The 21,777-nt window shown below is 38.7% G+C and overlaps 1 protein-coding gene across 2 annotated transcripts; it reads right to left on the reverse strand.

The window, feature by feature from the left end:
- Positions 1 to 146: 146 nt before the first annotated feature.
- Positions 147 to 3,745, reverse strand: si:ch211-212d10.2 (uncharacterized protein LOC557710 homolog). Of its 2 annotated transcripts, XR_010166483.1 has the most exons (4): positions 3,278 to 3,745; positions 2,792 to 2,907; positions 448 to 2,158; positions 147 to 369 (listed from the first exon to the last, which is right to left on the reverse strand). XR_010166483.1 is itself a non-coding variant. In XM_063891973.1 (3 exons), the coding sequence occupies exons 1-3, from the start codon at positions 3,690 to 3,692 to the stop codon at positions 2,060 to 2,062; spliced, it is 630 nt and encodes a 209-aa protein (XP_063748043.1). In that variant the 5' UTR covers positions 3,693 to 3,745; the 3' UTR covers positions 147 to 2,059. The 2 variants fall into 2 exon arrangements, 1 of the variants encoding a protein (XP_063748043.1); XM_063891973.1 differs by having other exon boundaries at positions 147 to 2,158.
- Between the last annotated feature and the right edge of the window lie 18,032 nt (positions 3,746 to 21,777).

Below are 21,777 nucleotides of genomic sequence, written 5' to 3' on the forward strand. Positions count from 1 at the left end.
GTGTGATGTTTGATGTATATACACAAAAGGAGAACCTAAAAACGGTTTAAGAATTTCACATTTCTGAATATAAGAAAAACATTTTTTATCAGTGATGCTAACAAACAATAATTAAACATGTGAATGAAACAATACATATGAAATGCTAAGCAACAATAAATATAGTTTATTACAGAAGCCTACAGTGCATAGGTAACAGTATATGAGGTCTGCAGACATGTTTAACATATAAACCACAAACATAATTGTCATAATAAACAAAATGCATTAAAATTGGCTGAGCATTATAATAACTTAAAGATAACATATGGCAACAGATGGCAATGCTGGTTTTCTAAGAAAGAATATCAAGATGTACAAATGTAAGAACTGTGCAGTCACACAATGTTTACTTTGACTTTTCCACTGACTCAAAATAGCTGCATGTCCATTGTGTGTGTCTATTACACTCCAGGTGATGAGTTGTAATGCACACAGAAAAAACACTGCTGCAAAATACTGACATTTTTAGCCAGTGGAATTATTACTGTAATAAAGTTGCACAGCGAGGATCACAGCAGGGAGGAAAGTGAGAATGTTGCCTCTGACACCTCGAGGATGGGCCGTGCGCCTCTGCCAGAAAATGGAGCTGATAGAAAACACAGTGAGTGACTGCCCTCACCGCTGGGTAAAAATGCATCAGTGCACACGCACATAAAGCTAGAAAAAACATTTGTTTTTGAGTCAATGGTGCATTCAAGGTCATGAACCTTCCTCCGGCGCCTTAACTGTGTCTTTTGAGTCCAATTGCGTCAATAACAGACAAACCTGTCTGTGCACAGGCCAGGAGTGGAGAGAATTGCTGTTTGAGATGACTGAACTCGGGGACTGCCACCAAACGTAATTGCAGTGCCCTTCATGTGTGTTTTACTTGCTGGAACTGTATTCGGGTTAAAGCTTTCCAAAATCAAATCCTTGTTTCTGTTTGGTGACATCACTGGAATAAATGTCTACATTTATGCAAAGGCCACAACTCAACAAGTATGAGTGATCGCCTGCAAGTTAAAGAGTTTGAAGCCTCTGGTACTGCTTGTTGAAGACATTGAAGAGGATTAATGGTAGTAATAACAATAAGACCTTTTTAGTTGGATATTAACGTCATAACGCTTCCTCCATTACATGATTCTAAAAATTACTCCACTGTAATTAGTGGAAAGTCTTGTATTACTTTTTGAAATACACTGAGGACCTCAAAATGACATACCACAACTAAAAATAACAATCTACGAGTTTTTTTTCATATAAATCAAGACATTAGTGTTTATTTCTTGTCATCTATACTATTCATTTTGTCCACTTGAACTGCATTTACAAATCACTAGATTATCACTGCATTTTGCATTTTTTTGTATAAATCATATTACCTCTAGCCTTACTGTAAAACAAGACTCATTATTTCTGTCCGCATGTGAATGCATCCCTGCATTGCAATTATTGTTAGATACGTGTCAATGGTCATATTGTATTTAAATCAGAAAAGAAATGTGGGAGCAAAACAGGGACGTAATTGCTTGCTAGTGCCTATAAGACTAGTTGCCAAGACTAAGGTGAACATTTTTTTAATGTTTTAGCAGAAATGCAATGACATATGCTATAAAACATATATCACTCTATTATTTACATCAGAAATAATAAAATGATTATCTTTAGGAATCCTACAAAATCTGGTCAATAGGCAAAATAGTTTTTATGTAATAAAAATGTAATGTTACATATGAAAACTTTTCTGTTATACTGTATATGCTACAGTCTGCTGTATTATAAAAGTCTGTAGTGACCTTAGAGCGCTCCATGTTCAGTATCTGTGATGAATCTCTACCTGGAACAGCAGCAAGTAAATCTCAGTTTCATGATGTCATGTCCTCTTCAGACAATCCTCTTGATATTGTCCTGAGTTCATAGCAATTAAAGCACAAACCGTCTGTGAACATGATAGATAAGGCTCAGGAATGTTTCAGATGGCTTGGGTTTGTGGAACAAGTTTCAAAAATAGACGGGCCTCACAAAGGGATGAGGTTTTTCAACTCTTCTGATCCGCAGGAAAAGGCTCTAAGGAGAGACGACTGGCGTGTTTCACGTACACGTTGCCATCCTCCAGCTTGACTTCATACACTTGTTGCTGTTAAAAGGTAAATAAAGAACACAAAGGCACAAACAAATGATATGTTACTGTGGGAAAATCAAGTACGCTTACAGTGTATTTAATCTCACTTCTGATAAGTAAAAAAGTTAGCAAACTCTCAAAATCATTGTTTTTATATGTCTTCTATTGTTTGATTGGTGACATAACAGTAATGCACTGTAAAGGATAAACAATGGTTTATAAAATTGAACAAGATGTTTATGGAAATTAAAGCTCTTGTTTGGATTGTTCATTGCATGCAATATATATAATAGAAAAGGGGAATAAAAGGGGAAAATAATTTTAACTCTGACCAATAGACTTTGATTCCTCATGCTGTGTCAATCAGTGGAACTTTCTACATCTAATAAAAGTGGATGACCTGCCTACATATCACTGCAAATGTCAATGTCAACTTCCAGGTGCAGTCAGCGAGCTAAGCCTTTGTCTACTGGGCATGTTTTTGGAAGTGGGATCCATATTTAATTCATGATGATATTTTGGGAATAATTGTGTGTCTAATTAATGTCTTTCTCTACTCTAAATTACATTTGAATTATATCTTTCTATTCTGAGCAATGAAATTCAGCCTTTTTTTGTGAATAAGTTAGGACGTATTTAATCTCTGACCTGTAAGGAGGTCCCTGACTTCCCAGTCCTGAGGTTGAAGTCATAGTCGTGCCAGGGGCAGAAGACCTGCAGGACTCCGTTAGCCTCCTCGATGTCCCCCTCACACAGAGGACCGCCTGGGAGAAACAGGATATTGTAACTCACATTTTCTCCCTTATTTTTTTCAACAAATGGCTTTTGCTGTGTGCCTTCTGGGAAAATGTGATGGTGAGGCTTGCATAACATGGTGTGAAACTGTGACAGCAGGGGGCTGTCACGTTTGATATTTCAGTAGGCTATCAGCTTTGGGACAAATAAACCAGATACTCATTTTGTTGAAGAGGTGCAGTTTTAGTCTGACCCATAGATCTTACATTAAATTCTTTACAATACGGCGAATATCCTTATTATGTTATGCTACAATCATACAAGACGTTATATATTGTGCCTTATTCTGCAAAGATAGCTAAAGGGTTAACATAAGCGACTGATAGGTTGATGTTTTACCGGAATGAGAACAGCGAGCATCCATAGCGAAAAACTCCCCCTTCACGTAGAAGAGGCAGACATCAGAGTCGAAGCCGAGGGAGCAGTACATCAAGCGGCAGCGCTTCTTGGACAGCCCCTCGACCGGGCCTATGAGTCTCCATGAACCGCCTTCCGTGTTTCCCTCTTCATCTCCGGAGCCAGACGCCATGAAAGCACGGCGAAATAAACAGTCGTTTCTAAATTGCACTACTAAATAGGTGCTTTTTTCTGCCGTTTCAAATGCATCTGGCTGTTCGCTGGGTGGAAAAATGGTATAACCTCCAGGCAGAGCGGTACGACGGTCAACTATGCGGACTGAGCTGCTTCCATCCGGGCTGCAGTCTGCAGAGAGCCGTCTCACCGTCACACCGAGGCAAGCTGAGCGCTGGAGCATGGCTGATATTCATTTCAGCGACATGAACGTTAATGAATCATCAAGCAGCACATTTAATCCCCACAAATGTACTTGTTTGGTTTATCAGTTTCACATAGGCTGGTCTAAAATTAATACAGATCACAAGTCGATAAAGTTTACAAAAATGGGCCTGTTGAACATTAACTAAAGCCTTTATGTGGGGAAAGCTCTCCATAATAAATAGTTTCATTCAACGATTTCAGACAAACCTCTCCTGTTCTTTCATTTGGTTCACACTTTTTTATGTTCAATCAATTAAACTCTGCTGATATATGCCAATACTCTGGGCTTTCCTGGTGGCCCTGTTGGGTTTCTTGAGAACACTTTAATACACTATTTGACTTGTTTCCAAACTTTGTGGTAAATGTGGAAAATCCCTTTTCATGTAGCCTACTGTGCAAATACTACAACACTATTCCTTAATGATCAGTTACAAAGACTGTTATTGTTCTTTCATGGCAGACCATAGTGCTTCAGACAGGTATTTGGCTGATTCCATCAAGTTTACTTTTCCTTGATGTAGGTTCTTACATTTTTTACAAATTATTTGTGAGCTCAGGGTCCCTGCCAGTGTTTTTGTTCCTGAGGCAGCAATACTTTATCAAGAAAAGATTTGATCGAACGGATAAAACAGAAACTCGGAAAGATATCTTACAACAGCACAACTTCTGTCAGTCAGTTTAACCTTAGTAAGAACTTTTACATTTGTGAGCAGGCCATCTTTCCATGATCATAGAAGCTACATGACTCATAATTATCACCAGTGTACAAAACTGACCTTTCCATTGGAATTGAAATTGAGATTTTTAACACCTACATGTTTATCCAATTGGCAAGTGGCAAAAAACAAAAATACATAAATGACGATCTGTATTTCGTCAACTTTTATTCACTTTGTCTCCAATGCTTTATTGCACCAGTTATAACTCTGCTGGCAGTTTAGCCTGGAGGTAATGTGAGTTACTGTCTGGACTGGAGTGACGCTTAACAGAGGCCACTTGTTCTGATTCCTGACTTTGAGAATCATGTAAGGCTGCAGCGTAACCGCAGAGGAGAGTCGTGAAAACGTGTCATGGGCAGGAATTAAGAATGTGCACTGTGTCTTGTCAGTAGTTGGATCTCATCAAGTGTGAAATTACTGAGGAAAAAAGAGAGCCAGTGTAAAGAAACGTGAGCTTCGTTACCAAATTCTTAAATATGTAATGTTCAAGGCTAAAAGCCCTAGCAGATTTACAGGAACATTACCTCATCATCATAACTCACTGTACATACAACTCCACCTATGAGATTTTAAAACTTAATATGTAGATCTCTTTGGTGATTGTAATCACCATTTTATGGACTAGCATGTCATAGTATTAAAGTCGTCTTTGTGTTATTTTTGTTGGATTAGCTTTATGGTCAATTAACATCAGCATGGGTTTAATACTAAGCGGAAATACCCAGAATAAAACGCAAAAAAGGAACATTAAAACACAGCTGGGAATATTTTGGAGTGCTGATCATCACAGGTAGTCTTGAATCATGCAGTTTGAGCTCAGAAAGGTTTTATTGGATAATCACCAACAGTGTTTATTTTTCCACAATGCAGCCAAGTACTATTAATCAGAAGGTGGTGTCCTGAGCTAATAAAATTGTCCCTTTAGTATTCCAGCCAACAATCTCTACAGTGAAGTGGACAGCCTGCAGTTTGGAGGTGGCACTGACACACTGACAGACATTACCAACAGCTCTGCTTTGGCATTCCGAAAGGTGCGAAAACTGCAAGGCAAACGTTGTGAATCAAATTAAACAAGCTCCAATTACTTGAATTTTCATACAGAAAAAACAGTGATTAGAGGCATCACCATGATGTATTGTGGAAAAACTGAATCAGCAGGCTGGATGGGAGAAGTAAACAAAGGTGCCAACAGCAAGAGATGGGCCAGAATGAGGACTGCTCTGTCCATCATTTATTTGACTTCTCGTTTCAGTACTCCAACCACTGGACAGTGTAACTATTTGTATGAGGCAACATTTAGTATAGAGAAAGTCTGGCTCAGATGACATATTAAACTGTGAGTAGAGTCCAAAGACATCCATCATTAGCTTCATCTTGTCCACAACCCGGCAATCATCCTCAAATGTCTCTTAAATCATCCACCAAGGATGGATGGAAGACAAAGTCTCCAGCCAAAATGTTTTTTATTAGCTAAGAAACTGCTTGAGCCAAGCTGAAAACACCACTACCTGCTTACTTTACTTTCTTGTTCCAAAAGATCTTGTCATTCAAATGCTTCTCGTTTCATAAACCGATATGAGGACAGTCATGTTTTAAAGCTCCCACAAGGAGCTCATATGAGGAAAACAATTGTTTGCTTGGTGCTAGATGTATTCTGTGGAACGTTAAAAGCCATAATGTCGTTATGTCCCTTGAAATGCAAACCCAGACTCGACTTTGATGTTTAGTGGACAGGAAACTGAACCCACATCTGACTGCTGGACCAGTCCCACTGTCTGCCCTCACAGACCTGCATTGCCAATAAGCCCCAGGGTTCCGCACAGTCCCCCTGTGAAAACGATGAGTGGTTGAAGGCCCTTTAATAAACGTTTAATCTCCCCAAACCTATATAAGCCTGCAGACTTTGCCTAAAGGAATTACCCAACATAAATAACAATTTAGTGTTAAAAATAGGAATATCAGGATGTCCAGAATCACCATCATTTTGTCACCTTCATCTTAATGCTTACTATATACATCTTTTTGTAAAAGGCTCTGTTCCCAGACTGGATTTATAGTTATTCATTTCAAATGTTACAGATTTTAGCAATGATTGGATCTAGAAAGTAATCAGCATATACTTTGTATAAGCCACAGTAGAAAGACCTGAACTTCCCTACAGGGATCAATAAAGGATTATCTTATCTTGGAAAATAATTGTTAGTTTTGCACCCAGGTGCCACAGGTACCTCTTTGCCCCAAGTGCCACATTATTTCATCAAATACTGGCCCATTTCTGTAAAGCATCTTTAGCCCTTGCACCCTCTTGCACTTATACTGATCACACAGTTGAAGTTAACATAATGAAATGCACGCTTATTTGCTTATTTGCGAAAGGATAAGTAGATCTGCAAAACTCTCACCTGTCTACACGGGAGGAGCAGCATCAGCCGCAGACGCAGGTTCAATCCTCAGTCTGTATATTAGTGATGCATTCATGCAACGTATCGACTGTGGGCCCTGCAGCACTTTGGCAATGCTCTAAACACACAATCACTTTAGTTACGCCGCCAAACAGATACAAAATGGTCTCAAGGAGTAAAACTACTCTCTTTACAGTTACAAACGTAAATGTGAAAATGAAGCTAGAATCAGCAGAGTAAGATAGACTGGAAACATGGAGAAACTGCCTGGCTCTGGTTTAAGGTAATTCTGCCGGATCTGTTTTTTTTAGCTGGTGGTTGCCGGGCAACATCACGTTAACAACCAGGCTACAGGAAGTCACTGCGCCTGGCCGAGTAATAGTCTGGCACATAATCCACTCAACACTGCAGCATTTAATTTTTACTTTTTTTTTTAGCAAACATTTAGTTTGAACAAACAGGATACACAGTAAATGCTCTTTAAGTGAGCTTTGGATGTGTTGGTAGGCAGGTTTTGTTACCAACAAACAGAACCAGACAAGCTTTTTCTTGCTAAGCTAACTGCTGCTATTGGAAAATTCACATTAACCATACTGGCAGGAATTAGAAATCTTCAAGAAAGCCTTTCAAGTCTCAACTATTCCTTGAACCAAAGCTTGAAAGTTTCCGAGGAAAATTCACAAAGATAGCAGCCACAGATACCAAAACACTTAAAACCACTTTCTTTCTGGTCTCAAGGTGCAATTCACAAAAGATCTGAACGATAATGAAAGTGCAGCTTGAAAAAACCCTCATGGAGTTTTGCAAGTGAGAAAAATGTGCACTTTTTTTTTTTTGCATTCGATTGTTTGCCACATAGATGATGTGGCAAAGTATAAAGGCTCAACAATGTGAACGACCTAAACAACACAATAGCAGAAAGAAAAAGAGATATTAAATATTATCAGACCTGCTCACACACACACACACATTGATCTTTGTGAGGTGGATTGTTTTTGCAATGAGGCTCATTGGTATGCCCCAGATCTATGTATATTGCTTGATTTGAATATGTTTCAATTTCACCGGAGCACCAAGATGCTTTATGATTGGCAATATTTCACCATTTGTGGGGCCTTGGAAACTTTGTTTCTGTTAGCTATCAAATAGGTTAAGCGAACACAAAAGCAGTGCTCTTTTTCTTTTGAGAATTCAACCCTCAGTGCTTAGTGATTAAGTAGACAAGGGCCTCTTATGCTGCAGCAAGACTCAATCATTTCAGATAAGAAAACCCTGAATAGGGTCAACCACTGTTCATACCACTACTCAAGCCTAGGGGAAAGGACATTATAAGAAAAACATAATGTAATTAGAAAACAGCCTGACATCTCTTTTGAGGGAAGGCACACAAATCCTGAAATGAGTCTGGTTGGATTATTTGTCAAGAAGAAAATCCTCAAGTGCTGTGAGGAATGGGATGGAGGCCTCTCCAGTCTCTGTGGCCTGATCTCATAAAAGTTCAATTATGTTTACATCTGGTTACTGGGGAGGCCATGGGAGGATCTTGTTCTTGAAAGTGTTCTTGAAACCACTCTTTGATTTGTTTAGCAGTGTTTATGGGCGCATCAGGATCTTGGAACATAGGATTGTGATTAGGGGACAGTGTTTGCACCACCTGGGCCAATAAAGTAGCCTATCTGTTTGGCTGTTATATGACCATGCAGAGCAATGATCAAATCTAATGACATGAGATGGCTGCTCACACTATTACAGAGCCACAGTAATAAACTGTTGGCAGCAGCCAGCACTGTCTGAAGGCATACCTTTGGCTTTTTCCAAACATAAAGCAGCCTAAGTGAAGGGAGAAGGGTGAACTGGGAGATGACTCATCAGACCAAATGTTCATGTCAATTACAGAAAATTGCAGAAAACAGGCAAGCATACCTCTTGCTGCTAATTGGCAATCACCTCAATGCGTGACATCTGATTAGTATCGTGATTAACATACTTTAAGGTCAGACATTCTTTATGTGTTGTGTTCTTTTCCCTACACGATCCGCTCAAGATTACTGGTGTGGATCACAATTTAAACAGAAATGAAGATCATCAACTTTGAAATGTTGATTAATGGCCTTGTTTGCTTCTCTTGAAATTGGACTTTGTGATCGATGGTGCTGAAATGTAACACAGGCACTCTCTACTCTGTTCACATTTTCAGTCTGCGTTCTCATCGTGACAACATTCTTCATCTCTCAGGAAATTTACTTTGACGGCATAGTGTTATTTTACAGTGTTATTTCTCATGTTTAAAGGTTAGCGCTGACATTTAGAAATAGCATGCTATTTTCTTTGAAATGAAATCTGACAGGATAAATGTGATCTGAAGTAATGTTATGTTATGTTCGCTTCATTTCCTTACATTTAACATAAAGGAACATTATGACATTATGAGCGCAAGATTCACATCAACTTTCCCAAAAGGCATCTCTTAACAAAGTGTACCTTTTTGCCCTGCACGGACATTAAATCATAGAATTCTCTTCATTTAAAGACATCATTTAACTGTGCACAAGAGACAGCAAGGGCATGACTGCGAGCCGCTGAGTCACTGTCTGTGAAGTCTGTTCCCACCTCTTCACCTCACTGCAAACATGTCTGCAGGAGAGATCAGACTATGCTACATTCCTTACTTCATGTCCTCAGTTGTGATGATATCCAGGCACAAAACGTCTTGTTCCTCAAGGTTCCTAGCTCAGCAGACGCACTGAGAGAAATTAGCATCTGAATAGTGAAGAGGAAGGAGTTCAGTATCTGAAAATACTGATCTGTGTCAGGGTTTGGGGAAATAGGACCCAAGTGCAGCAACAAAGGGAGGCAGGTATGGGTACAAACGAAAGGCGAGCTTTATTCCAAAAGCTGTTTTACAAAAATACGAAGTTAGGAAAAATCCAGGACATGAAAAAAACACTTGACTTGAACACATGAAGACGATAAATCCAGGGCATGAAAAACACTTGACTTGAACACATGAAGACGATAGAGAAATCCAAGACATGAAAAACGCTTGACTTGAACACACGAAAGACGCTAACGAACTGACAGAGAACACAAGGTGAAGCAGGACTAAATACAAAGATACTAATCACAACACAAGCCACAGCTGGGGAGGGGAGGCAGAAACACAGGGCAACAGGTGACAACAATGAAACAATCAAGGAAGGAAGGAAAACCAAAAGACAGGGAGTAAAACTACACATGACACAACAGAGGGAAAACATTTCAAAATAAAACAGGAAACAGACAGAAAACAAGGATCATGACAATCTGTAGCTGACGTGACATGCCTTTTTGATGATGGTTTTATGTTGGATTGTGTTGACGTTTTGTGTTGATTAGAGGAAATAGGATCAGATATATGCCGATGGGGATCACAATCAGTTAATGAATTGTGGCTAAGAGGGGAACACAAAAACTGTAGTGTATAGCATACTGGATTATAATTCAGGATTTAAATAACTGCAGCTCGCATTGAATGGTAAGGCCTTTGAATACATTGTTGAGCTGAATAATGGGACTTAATAATGTAAGAGGCACAAAATCATATATACTGTGTATGTAATGTAAACATTATTATCCATGCAACATAGAATATTTAGTTTGATACATTTGATATCTGCTTTCCTTACATGGTCAAACATATGACTTTGTCTATAGCAATTTGCTTATAAGTACTAAACAAAAAACTGTAGTCACCCATTGACATAGCTGATGGGAAATAAGATTCAACAAGTTGTTTTAGGGTTTGTAGATGATTACTCTTAGAGCAAGAGCAAGATAAACAGAGGGAAAATATTTCAGTTTTCTTCCTTTTTCACTTAATTTTTAACTCCATGTCTCGTTTATCATACATTTATTTGTGTCTTTATTGCATTAGCTTAATCTTATTCATGTTGCAAGACTTTTAATATACTGCGGCAATATTATTTTTAACAAATTGTTATGCCAATATTGACATAACATTGTCATGCCTTTTTATCTTATGAGACATGTAGGTAATATTGTCATAATTAGCTAATTATTTATTCAGTTACGCAGAGACCTTTGACCAAAATCCAACCAGTTTGAGTCCAATTTGAAGACATTCCCTCCTACAGTAGGTGCTCCTGAGAGAATGTCTTTGGGATAATGGGAACGGGGACAACACACAAAAAAACGCCTCTGGCCCTTTGCTGATGTAGTCATAGCAAAGATACAAACACAAAAACACCACAACACGATAGCAGTTTCTTCACAACCCTGGACGCAGTGTTCTTCTCACAGGCCTATAAATCACCCCACCCCCCCTTTGAAACACATCAAGCTCTTCCACATCAACATATCATTCACATTCAGCCCTGAGGCGCACAGAGACCATCAACTTAAAGAATCACTTTGGCTCCACAAGACGAGCCACCTACAATTTGTTACGCCTTGAGAACTTCTCAATGAGGCCAATTGCCAATTTGTCCGGATGCAATATAAAAAAGATCACAACATGCGTGTCTCTGTATGCAGAGCACACATCTGACATAGGAAAAACCACTCTTACGCAACCTTACTAGAGATAGCATGATGTACAGGAAGAGACATAAAATACGTGATGCATGGACTCAGGTGTGTTAAAAAATATTGGTAGCTAGGGCCCCATAACAGAGTTAAAGAGAGAAAAACTGTTGTTGGAACATTGCATTCTGAAAGTGGCCCATGGAGACAGGTTAAGTCGGTTTCCTTCTGTTGACAGACTGTTCTGCTGCTATAGATACTCAAAATAAGTCTTTCTTCTCATGTATACTTCAAGCCCCACTGATCTGCATATGTTCCATAACAGCCCTCTTAAATGGACATAGTGTACTCCCCTTTAAACAAATAGAGTGCATTATATGAAATAATATTTCAGTCTTGAATAGATCAAAGACTGGATATTGGAAGTCAAAGGCTTTCTACGGAGTACACACAAATTGAATGTACATGTGTGTCCCCTTGTTTTATTGGAAACTGATTATAAAACAATCCATTTTGTAAGACATACCTCCCAAGATGCAACTTTGTTAGACATAACACCTCTCCATAGCTTTTTTGCTCCAGAGATCAACAGAAGCATTCAGTAAATTTCCGCCTAAATGACATTCAAGCATCAACAAGTTCATAAGTTCTGCAGTATCCATCAGAGGGGATGGTGTAATGGCCAGAGGAAATGTAAACGCTCACTAAAACAACACCAGCCTAGACATGTCTATCAATCTTAAAGCTGTTCACACTGAATGTAAGGATTTAAAAAAAGAAAGCTCAGTTCTTGTAAAGGCCACTCGATAGACCACGAAAGGAAAGATGAAATCTGCGTTTGCCAACAGCTACTAACCACATCACAGTGTTAAGCAACCTCTCCAGCCGGCGGTAAGCAGTATTTATGGAGGAGGGATCGATTATTAAAAGGGGACCCGTCCATCTGGGAAAGTGAACATTCAGAAACAAAGGACTCGTGGAGTGAACCTCAGCATGTTAGCTGTTTTTGTATCATCTTCAGGGAGACTCACGCAATGTTTGAGGGAATGGCAATGAATTTGAAAACAGTATTTTCGTGTGGAAAGTTTTCCATTGCCACAAGGGTTTATGACTGGTTGCTATAAGACTTCTAGTCATAATTATACAACACATTTATAAATCCACCCGAATTCCAACTGCCTTTCAGCTGGAAAATAGCAAAAATGGATTAACTGTCATGCAATGGGAGTCATTTCCAAGTTTCAGGGCTAAAAAAAGCTCGTTCTACATTTTCAGGTAAAGAAATTTAAGCTGTTTTTACCGGGCAATTATCCTAAAAGCACGTTAGACAGTGCTCTTTGTACGAGGGTAGAAACAAACCATTATTTATTGAATTTAAAATGTGCATTTCTGACATTTGATATTATTTTTAGTATGCCATATATTATTATGGAAAGTAAAGTAGTCTTTTCTGCAAGGCATGTTCTCTTTGAAATACACACAAATAACTAGTCCATGGCCTAAAGAGCCCGTCACCCACATCTTGTTGTGATGTAGCTGAAATGAAAACAGCGTGTAACTGCAAAGGACACAAACATACGTCTGAAGTAAACTTAAAATTGTTTATGGAGAAAGAGAGTTGCACAAGATCACTCGCTGCTGTTGACAAATCCTCACCCTCTTTAGTGGGTCACAGAGCCCCGAGAGCCCCTGTTATTTCCACCGTATATCCTATCCATTAACACCTCTTTTAGTACCCCTCACATACAGAGCTCAGACAGCAGACTACACGTAACCTTTTCAGTGTATCTCGCCAAGAGCCCAGGGGTATATGTAAACACAATAATCATTGTAAATACTAAGGTCTTCATACTATAATGGAGACCAGGCTTATTTACAAGACAAAGCCACAAGACCAGCTGATAATACTGACCTTACCTTTGTTTATTTACTTTCGCTCTGTAATTATAACACTCAAATTGAATTGATTTTTACAAATACTGTATATATATTTTTAATAGAACTGTATTCTCTGTAAATATAATTGACCTTCCCTTCTTTTAGAACTATGTTCAGTTGTATTTTATTGGACATTTCATTGTTTATCTTCTATTATAATTGAATTATTTTTAAATATATACAGTTTTTGTGAAGGGGCTACATTTCATTGTGCATTCTGCTTTGTATAATGACAATAACAAAACACTAAATCCTCAAGGCTCTAAGTGTTGCAGTGGAGAATGTGATTAAGTGGTGCACAGAGTTTACAAGAAAACAACCTTTGCGTTGATCAATGCTAATACTAAAATATAAATGACACACTGTGAATGTGGTTATTTTTGGGCAGCCTGAAGATTAATCACTATGATTATTCTTGAATCCACTTGAATTACCTTGGAAGTAGGTAGAAGTATTGTCTATTGGGTAAAAAAATATGCAACGCTGTCAGAAAATGGTTTGTTTAGACATCTCATTGCATTGAAAAGATGGTGAGCAGCTGCAATGCTTTTTTTTGTCTGCCCCGACCTCAGACACCTCTCTTCTTCCACATTTTACTTTAGAACTGGTCAATATAAAAAGTAGCACATGCTTAAAACTAGGTCAGGGCCGGCAGTTACCTGCTTAAGAATAACTGTGCGTTGCCCAGGGAAGCCTCCATGTCTCCCAGACTTTCCTTTAGTGTGAGCTAGCAGCATTAGAGTCTCCGAGGAAGAATGAGGTGCTGAGTGTCTTTCCAGTCAAAGATCTGGAGGGCCAAAGGTACAGCGGTTGACCTAATTAAAACTTCCAGAAGAAACCGAAGGCAACGAGACTTAGTGATTTTTAATTCTATTTATTTAACATACAGTATATAAATTGAAATAAGTCTTCAAAGAAAGAGAGATAATAGTGGGTTATTTTCTGCGTTTTCACAACTCAGGCAGTCAGGAAGTGGCCTCTGATATTAATCTAGAGATATTTCTGGTAAACTACAAGTCAGGAGCAATATCTTGCCACATAGCTCACCATATCAGGTTTTTATGAACTAGTTTTGGTGTTGCAATGTTCCCAGATCAGATCTTAATTGCATCAGCTGACACTCAACATGACCTTTCTCATCATCATACTTTTTACATTTCTCTTAGAGTTTTGTTGGGGACAGTTGCTAAAACATGAAAAGACAAACAAATGAGCAAAAACTGAAATGACTTTAACAAATTAGGATACTATCCAAATGTCTCCCTCCACATTATTGTAAGTGTTTGCTGAAGCTGTGCTAATGGCACATAGTTGTTTGAAAAAGCAGTTATAAAATATTTTTTTAAAGAGGTGAAATCAAGACGTCTCTCTCGCTCCAAATACCATCTCTCAATCCAGACTGCTTACTGGTCTTTTCCACAGGTTATACGGCTGGTGCAGCTAAAACACTTCTGCAGAAGTTACAGAAAGATGGAAGTTCACTTCTTCAGTCAATATGTCAACCTTGCTATATTTCCAAATTGTGCAAGAACTGGGCATACTTGAACACTTATGTCACCCCACACTAAGAATACGTCATTGTATGAATAATTTCTTTGTGGCTAAAGTGCATACTATCTAAGATACAGGGATATATTGCATGTCATTCTTTTGCCCCTCATTTCCTGTCTGCCTCTGCAGTATCAACTATACAATAAAGGCAAGGCGATGAAGAATTGGGACCAAATTTCAATGTGAAGGGAATCAGTAGTGCCTGAATTTTAAAAGATACCGTGCAGACAGCCCACAATGAATGCTTACTTTGGACTCTCAGCAATCTTGAAATCCAGCTACAATGCAACAAATATTCTACAGTTTTTTAAGAGGATTAAATCAAGTCCAGAGGGCACATGTAGCTTAAAAGAGACTTAAGTTCAACGCGTGTTAAAGTCAGACGCAACAGCTCATACCCCTTCCCATCATCTGTATCTTTATACGCTCAAGGTTTGTTCATACTTTTTGTTAATTTCTTTCTGAACAGTTGTGCTAAATGACCCTGATTTACCCTGACATATGGAGTCATAAATCGGTCAGTAAACAGCAAGTGTGACAGTGACAAATAGCAGCTATTAAGAGTGTGACTCATCTGTTCATTTCATGCCACTCAACTACTAAACTATAAAGAAAAAGGGGCACACAACAAAGCCAAACAAAAAACATTCAGGCATGTGGCCAGAAAAACTAATCACAGCTCGACAATTAAATGACTCCGGCTATTGAAAGATTATGAAAGTGAATGTTATTGTTATAATTTCGACCACGGTCATTCAAACAGAAGAAAACAAAGACCACATTTGTGGGTTTATGGGTGGTCTTTCGGGGGATAATGAGCCATGACACATTCTCAATGGTAAACAGTAAATTAAATGGCATTCCAAACTGTATTCATGGCTCACAGTATAGGTGCACACACTAATCCTCATCAGGTCTGATCACAGCTGTCATGATTCAGAAGATAAGAAGTGCTCATCTGTTTTGTCCGTTGAAAAATCTCCTTTAATGACAAACACAGACCGTCTGACTCTTCTTCCACCCCAAGTCAGGCCGCTTTTGAGATACACACTCTATTGTTCTCCGTCTCATCCTCTTTATCCATCTCCTGTCCACTATGTTTCCAAATACCTCTAAATACCTGTCTATTCTTCCCCCAGTGACTGCCAAATACCCAGAATACCAGTGTCCTTTTCCATCTGGTGGGACCAATCTACTCAAGGTTTTCTGGGTATAAGTAAGGAAGGGAATTTGAAGCTTGGTCTGTATAAAAGGCATCAAAGCTGCAGATATGACAGCTAACACAAAACGGTCGATTTCTTCTCACATATTTCAAATTCTCTTTTAAAACCACAGAGAAAACGCCTTCAGTATTCAAGAGTGTGATTCATTTTCCTACTAAAGAAATGATTGTAACACGTCTAACATATGGTGGGAACTTTTCTTATCACAAATGTAACACTCCTACACAACTAATGTGTTTTACATATACACAGAAACAAAAACACAGACTCCCACACATACCAATCCTAAGCAGCCATGTAAAAACAGATGCAAAATGACATCTTGTGAAATTCACTTAAGAAGAGAAGGCAGGAAGAGTTATGGCTTGGAGGATGAGGCTAAGAATCAAAGAGGCTTCCTGTCAGCCCTTATCCTCTGGGACCGTTCCTTCTCACAGTAGTAGTATGATTTTTTTCAATCCTACCTCACTTCACTGTTAGTAAGCTGAACAGGCTCAATTGTGTTTACCATGACACAATATCACATTGATAGACTTCCACATCTGGCACTTCGATCATTTGCCTGAGCTATACCGGGGCTAACGGGAATGTCTAAATATCAGTTTACCATTCCTATCTATTACATCCAACCCCTAGTTTGCCCTCCATGAAAAGAGGCTGATGTATTAGTCTTCTGTTGCTACTTACAGACCTCTTTTGCACCACAGTGAAAACCTATATACATCACCCCTTTCAAAAGGTCTGTTTTTGTTTCCACACTGTTTGACCGACACGTTTTTCTTTCAGAGGCACTCTCTGCGGTCAGAACACTGGATCTGTGTGCTCAGACAGACTGATGAGGAGACGTTGCATACTCCAAAGGTATTCAGTGTGTGTGTGTGTGTATGCATATTTGTGCATCAGGCAGACAGGGGCTGTTGTCACCCTCTGTTATTTCTCTTAATTTCTGCAGGCTCTTTATGCAATGTGGATAAACCTTTATGTGGGTATTTGTTTAGGAGGAAGTAGAACTGCCGCAACTCTTTGAATTTATCTGAATGTTGAAAGGTTAAGCTTTAAGTATTAGCATGTGCAGATAACTAGCCTATAAATACAAATGGAGGAGGAAACAAGAGACCAAATCCATTCTGATTTTACAATCACAACACCAAAACAGAGACGCAGAGTGTGGAAACATTTGGGGTTTTGCTTCGTAGATGGCTAGCCACCCAAGTACAACCTCATCTGATTCAAGACACCTGGGGCAATTTATGACACTAATTTGGAAAATAGAAAAGCTTTTTTAACTGCAGACGTGTGGAGGCTAGAGATTTATACATCAATCGTTTTGTTTTAATCTTATTGAATTTGTTCATACTTGACTTTAAAAAGGCAAAGCGCAGCAACTATTGGTGGATTTGGCGAAAGGTCGATTATTTTGTGGGAAAGCGAAATAAGATCTTAATTTCTGTCTCTTTCAACTCTAAAATCTTATAAAAGAGCCTGACGAGAACACAATCTTTACTGCGTTAATCAGAAAGTGGGTTTATACAGCTTCCTCAACTTTGACAGGTCCTCTTCAAAAGGCCTGATGAATATCACGAGACACGAAGGCTTTTAGCTGATGGTATCTTGCAAAAATGAGGCCTAACTGTTTTGTTGGAAAGGCTACATTCTTCAAAATGAGAAAGGGGGTTGAAGAAGCAAATTCCCATCCTCTCATTATGCTGGTTTAAATTTGATACATCTAAATATGAATCCCATGTCTAAAGCGAATAGACACCATATGTTTTTTGGATTGAGCAGAACAGAAAAACACCAAGAGCTGACATAATTTATGTCGTTGGGGGCTCAGTCAAAGGATTGGCCTCTTTTCTCTTTACTTTTAGCTTGCCATGTTACTTTTGAGGTAGGATTTGGTCTCCTGTGGTTTTCTTAGGTTATTACATAATGTAATTAACTTTCTGGGTATCGATCGTTTTTCTGGTTTAGGTCAATACTTTTACTTAAATAATCACATAGGCCAGCTATGATTTGAGAACAAAACTGTCCTCAGAAAATAAAGGATGTGCCCCTGATGCACAAGAACCAGCTAATGTGTTAGAGATTTGATGCTTGAGAATAACAGCACATGCTTTACAGAGAGCTGTCAAGAAAGCAGAAGCAACATAAGTCTGTGTAAGATCACGAAGGTCTGAACTCCACAGATCTAATCTCTTAAAGCTTCAGTCAGTGCGGTTGAGCTGTGACAAAGACTGCATCAGAAGTCTTTACAGAGAAATGTAGAGCTAAAGTGATTTCCTTTCCTTTATCCTGTGTTTCTAGATTTGTCTTTGCCATGAAAATGTTTCACATCAATACTGTCAAAAAACATTGAATAGAATTTTTATTATAAATCGACATCTTTAAGGATCAGTCTTTGTCGGAGCTGTTGTTTCAACTGTGCAGTTTCAGAGTGGCTTAAAGAATAGTATAGATTTTAAAATAACTTTCCAACTACAGAACTGTATTGTTACTTTACAGCGTACAGAGTAAGAAACAAATCATAATAACTACTCAATTTCAACATACTTCTTCCAGTTTATTGAAGGTTTTCTTTGTGCAATGTCTATCAAAGTGAATTTTAACAGGCACATCTAACTTTAATTAAGTATAAACAGTCAATGCCTGACTTGGAAGAGAAATCTTTTATTGAAATAACAGGTGCACGTAAGAATGCTTTATATCCTCTCTCCGCTTGTGGACTGCAGGCATCAACAGCCAGCTTTTTATCGCAGTAATATTACCTTTCCAGCTGTTAAAATACTAATAATGAACACATGAATTATTATCTATGGAGGTTTGAAAAAAGTGGCCGAAGGTCTGATTGCAAATGTTTTGTTTGCCAGCCACTCTATTACTATAACATGGCCTTGGTTAGTCATTAAACATGGAGTGCTCAGTTATAAGTAGAAGAATTTAACATCTTCTAATAAAGGATGAATGCATTTTTAATTATGCATCAGTAAAAAAAAAAATGCAGTTGAGAGTTTAATCTTTTCATCTTGAGAAATGTTTGTTATAGATGGTATCATGGTAACCACATGCCTCATCTGTTTTGATTTCCTGTTCAATGGAAAGCAAATGATAGTCGACTTCAAAATAGCAATAAGGATATCAGTTTTTTACAGCCCTGATCCTCGGTCCTGTGTGAAATTACACAGGCTTGAACGTATCTTCTAAATAAATGTTTGAATCAAACCTCAATACTTTTTTAGTGCTTCCTTAATTGCGTCACGAACGTTACATTTGGAAAACTATCAAGTAGTTAGCAGTTACGTGAATAGGTTGTTGGTCCTGTTTTGATTATTTGACATTTTCTGATTGAATCCCAATGACTAAGTACACAACTGGTGTTCATTCAGCAAAGGTGTCAAAACAAAGTATTTAGATTAACTTCAGGACATGTTAACCGTATCAAAACTATAAAACTAGAAAGCAGTCAGAGAGAATTTACCTATATACAGGGCTCTAAGTGTGTTATTTTAATGACACAACAACTCAACTTTTTCTCCTGAATCAAAAGCAGACAGAAACAGGGGTAGGAAAAGATGCTTTGGATGAATGCATAGGCCAGATTTTGAAATTAAAAGTGTTTGCAAATGTCTTTTTTTGCAAGGTTATAAAATCCTTTAGGTTAAGTAGCAATAAAGCGCCACAGGGATGACTTATTTTTGTAGGCCGACCCGGAAGTAGGCCTAAGCTGCGCATGGGATCCTTCAACAAAAAAGCAATGCGATTTCTCCATAGGCTTTTGGAATATTGTTCACTGCTGATGTCTTTAATGTCGTAGAACAAAACGTGATCCTTCTCTTAAATGTGTGTCAACCACAGACCTTATTTCGAGCTGTTTTCCAAAATCCTATGAAGAAATCGCATTGACTCCGAGACGGAGGGGACCGGAAGTTGTAAAATGTTAGCTTACTTCCGGGTTTTAGGACTCGTTCCTCAGACAAAAAACCTCCAACATTGGGCTGTTTGTCTTTTCTCTATACAATTCATATTTGATGGCTTGATAAATGCAAATTATATCTCAATTGCGCTCTGCTCGAAAGGCCGCTATGTGGGAAGAGCCCCACACTGAATCTCAAGTGTGGGAAAATAACAACATGCAAAGCTCAGACTCTCTGTCATAAAGCGGATGGCACAAATTGGATGCAAAGTGGGGTCGCTTGACTGTCTGCAACTGGAAGCTAAGTGCCTTGTATCATTGTCTCATTTGATCGTAGTAGGCAGAAGTTTGTGTTTGTCTAAAGATGACACAGTAACTGTTGTTATTGTGAACAAATTTAAGTCTGCCTTTTTTGAGAAAACCTTGAAATGAAACACCTCAGCGCCCACCGGCTGAGAAGAAAGTGTCAATAACCAAATCGCTGATGAAAAAACATCTTATGATTTTTTTTCGGAGGATTAAAAAGATGCAAGCAGCAGGCAAATAAAAACACAAAATCTGTCTTCCTCAGCAGATCAAACAGAGCTCCTCAAATTGAAAGCTCATACAAACAGGGAATTGAGCAGGACAACAGCCATTTTTGAAAAAGAGGTATATGCACAGTTGGATAATCATCTACGTGTGTGTGTGCGTGCGTGCGTGCGTGCGTGCGTGTGTGTGTGTAAGCATTAGTCCTGTAGTGATAAAGAACATATAAGACAAGCAAGTTCCAAACTCTGTTTCTTTGCAAGTTGTTATAATAAGTGTTTTACGAATTGAGAGGTCATATTGCTTGATTTTATGAAAGTCCTGAAATATTGCTTCTGAGAGGACACATTTTTTATAAATAAGAAAAAGGTGATGTTAGCAGAAAGTTAAGTGACTCTGAGGATATCTGTGCAAAAAAGATTATATGTAAGACCAGCACAGACATGAGTCAGCTGAAATTGGGATAATTGCTGAACAGTGTCACATCAGCATGGCTCTGGGGCCATAAAACCTCTAAAACCATATGTGATTTCACTAAAGCCAGGGTTTGATCCATCATCACTGTCCTAGGAATGTCCGTTTCTCTGTCTGTTGGCTTTTATTGTTGTCATTTTCCTTTCTTCTTAATATACATGTAATTTGTACAGTGATTTATGGTTTTCATGGCTGTTATTACATTTCCTCTTCCCTTGTTGCTTTGTGGAATGGCTAAACCAGCCAGCCTTCTCAGCCTCGCGGTCCTAATAAAAGTGACAGGCTAACCGTAAAGACCCTGTTCTACCGAGCAGGTTTCTCTGTGCATCTCCGCCTGTAATTCCCATTACTGCCCTGGACTCCAGGAGCTCACATCCCAAAAACCTGTTCACTTCTTTCCCTCTTAACCCCCCCCCCCACCTCCACTTTTTCCCCTCTTCCCCAAAATGCTATTGTGCATCATTCAAAACAATTGCAATAAAGTTTGTCACCAAGATATAAGAGGCACATACTTGAGTCTAGACCGAGGAAGTGATGTAACAGACGTATCTGTGCTCTGTGGTCAGTGAGCTACATACCGTTGGCCTCTTTAAAGAAGAGGAATGGTTATTAGCCAGCACTATTTTAAGCGTTGCAAATCGCTTCATATCTTTTTTCTACAAAGCTTCATTCACATTTGATCCACAGTTAATACTCTGAGCTAAAACCCAGCTCTCCTGTTCGTCTCTTATTGATTTTAAAAATCCAGCAGGTCCTCACAAGTGTAATTTATTTTTGCAAAACTGAAAGAAAGGTC

The sequence above is a fragment of the Eleginops maclovinus genome, chromosome 9 (assembly GCF_036324505.1).
Source record: "Eleginops maclovinus isolate JMC-PN-2008 ecotype Puerto Natales chromosome 9, JC_Emac_rtc_rv5, whole genome shotgun sequence".
Classification (NCBI taxonomy): Eukaryota; Metazoa; Chordata; class Actinopteri; order Perciformes; family Eleginopidae; genus Eleginops; species Eleginops maclovinus.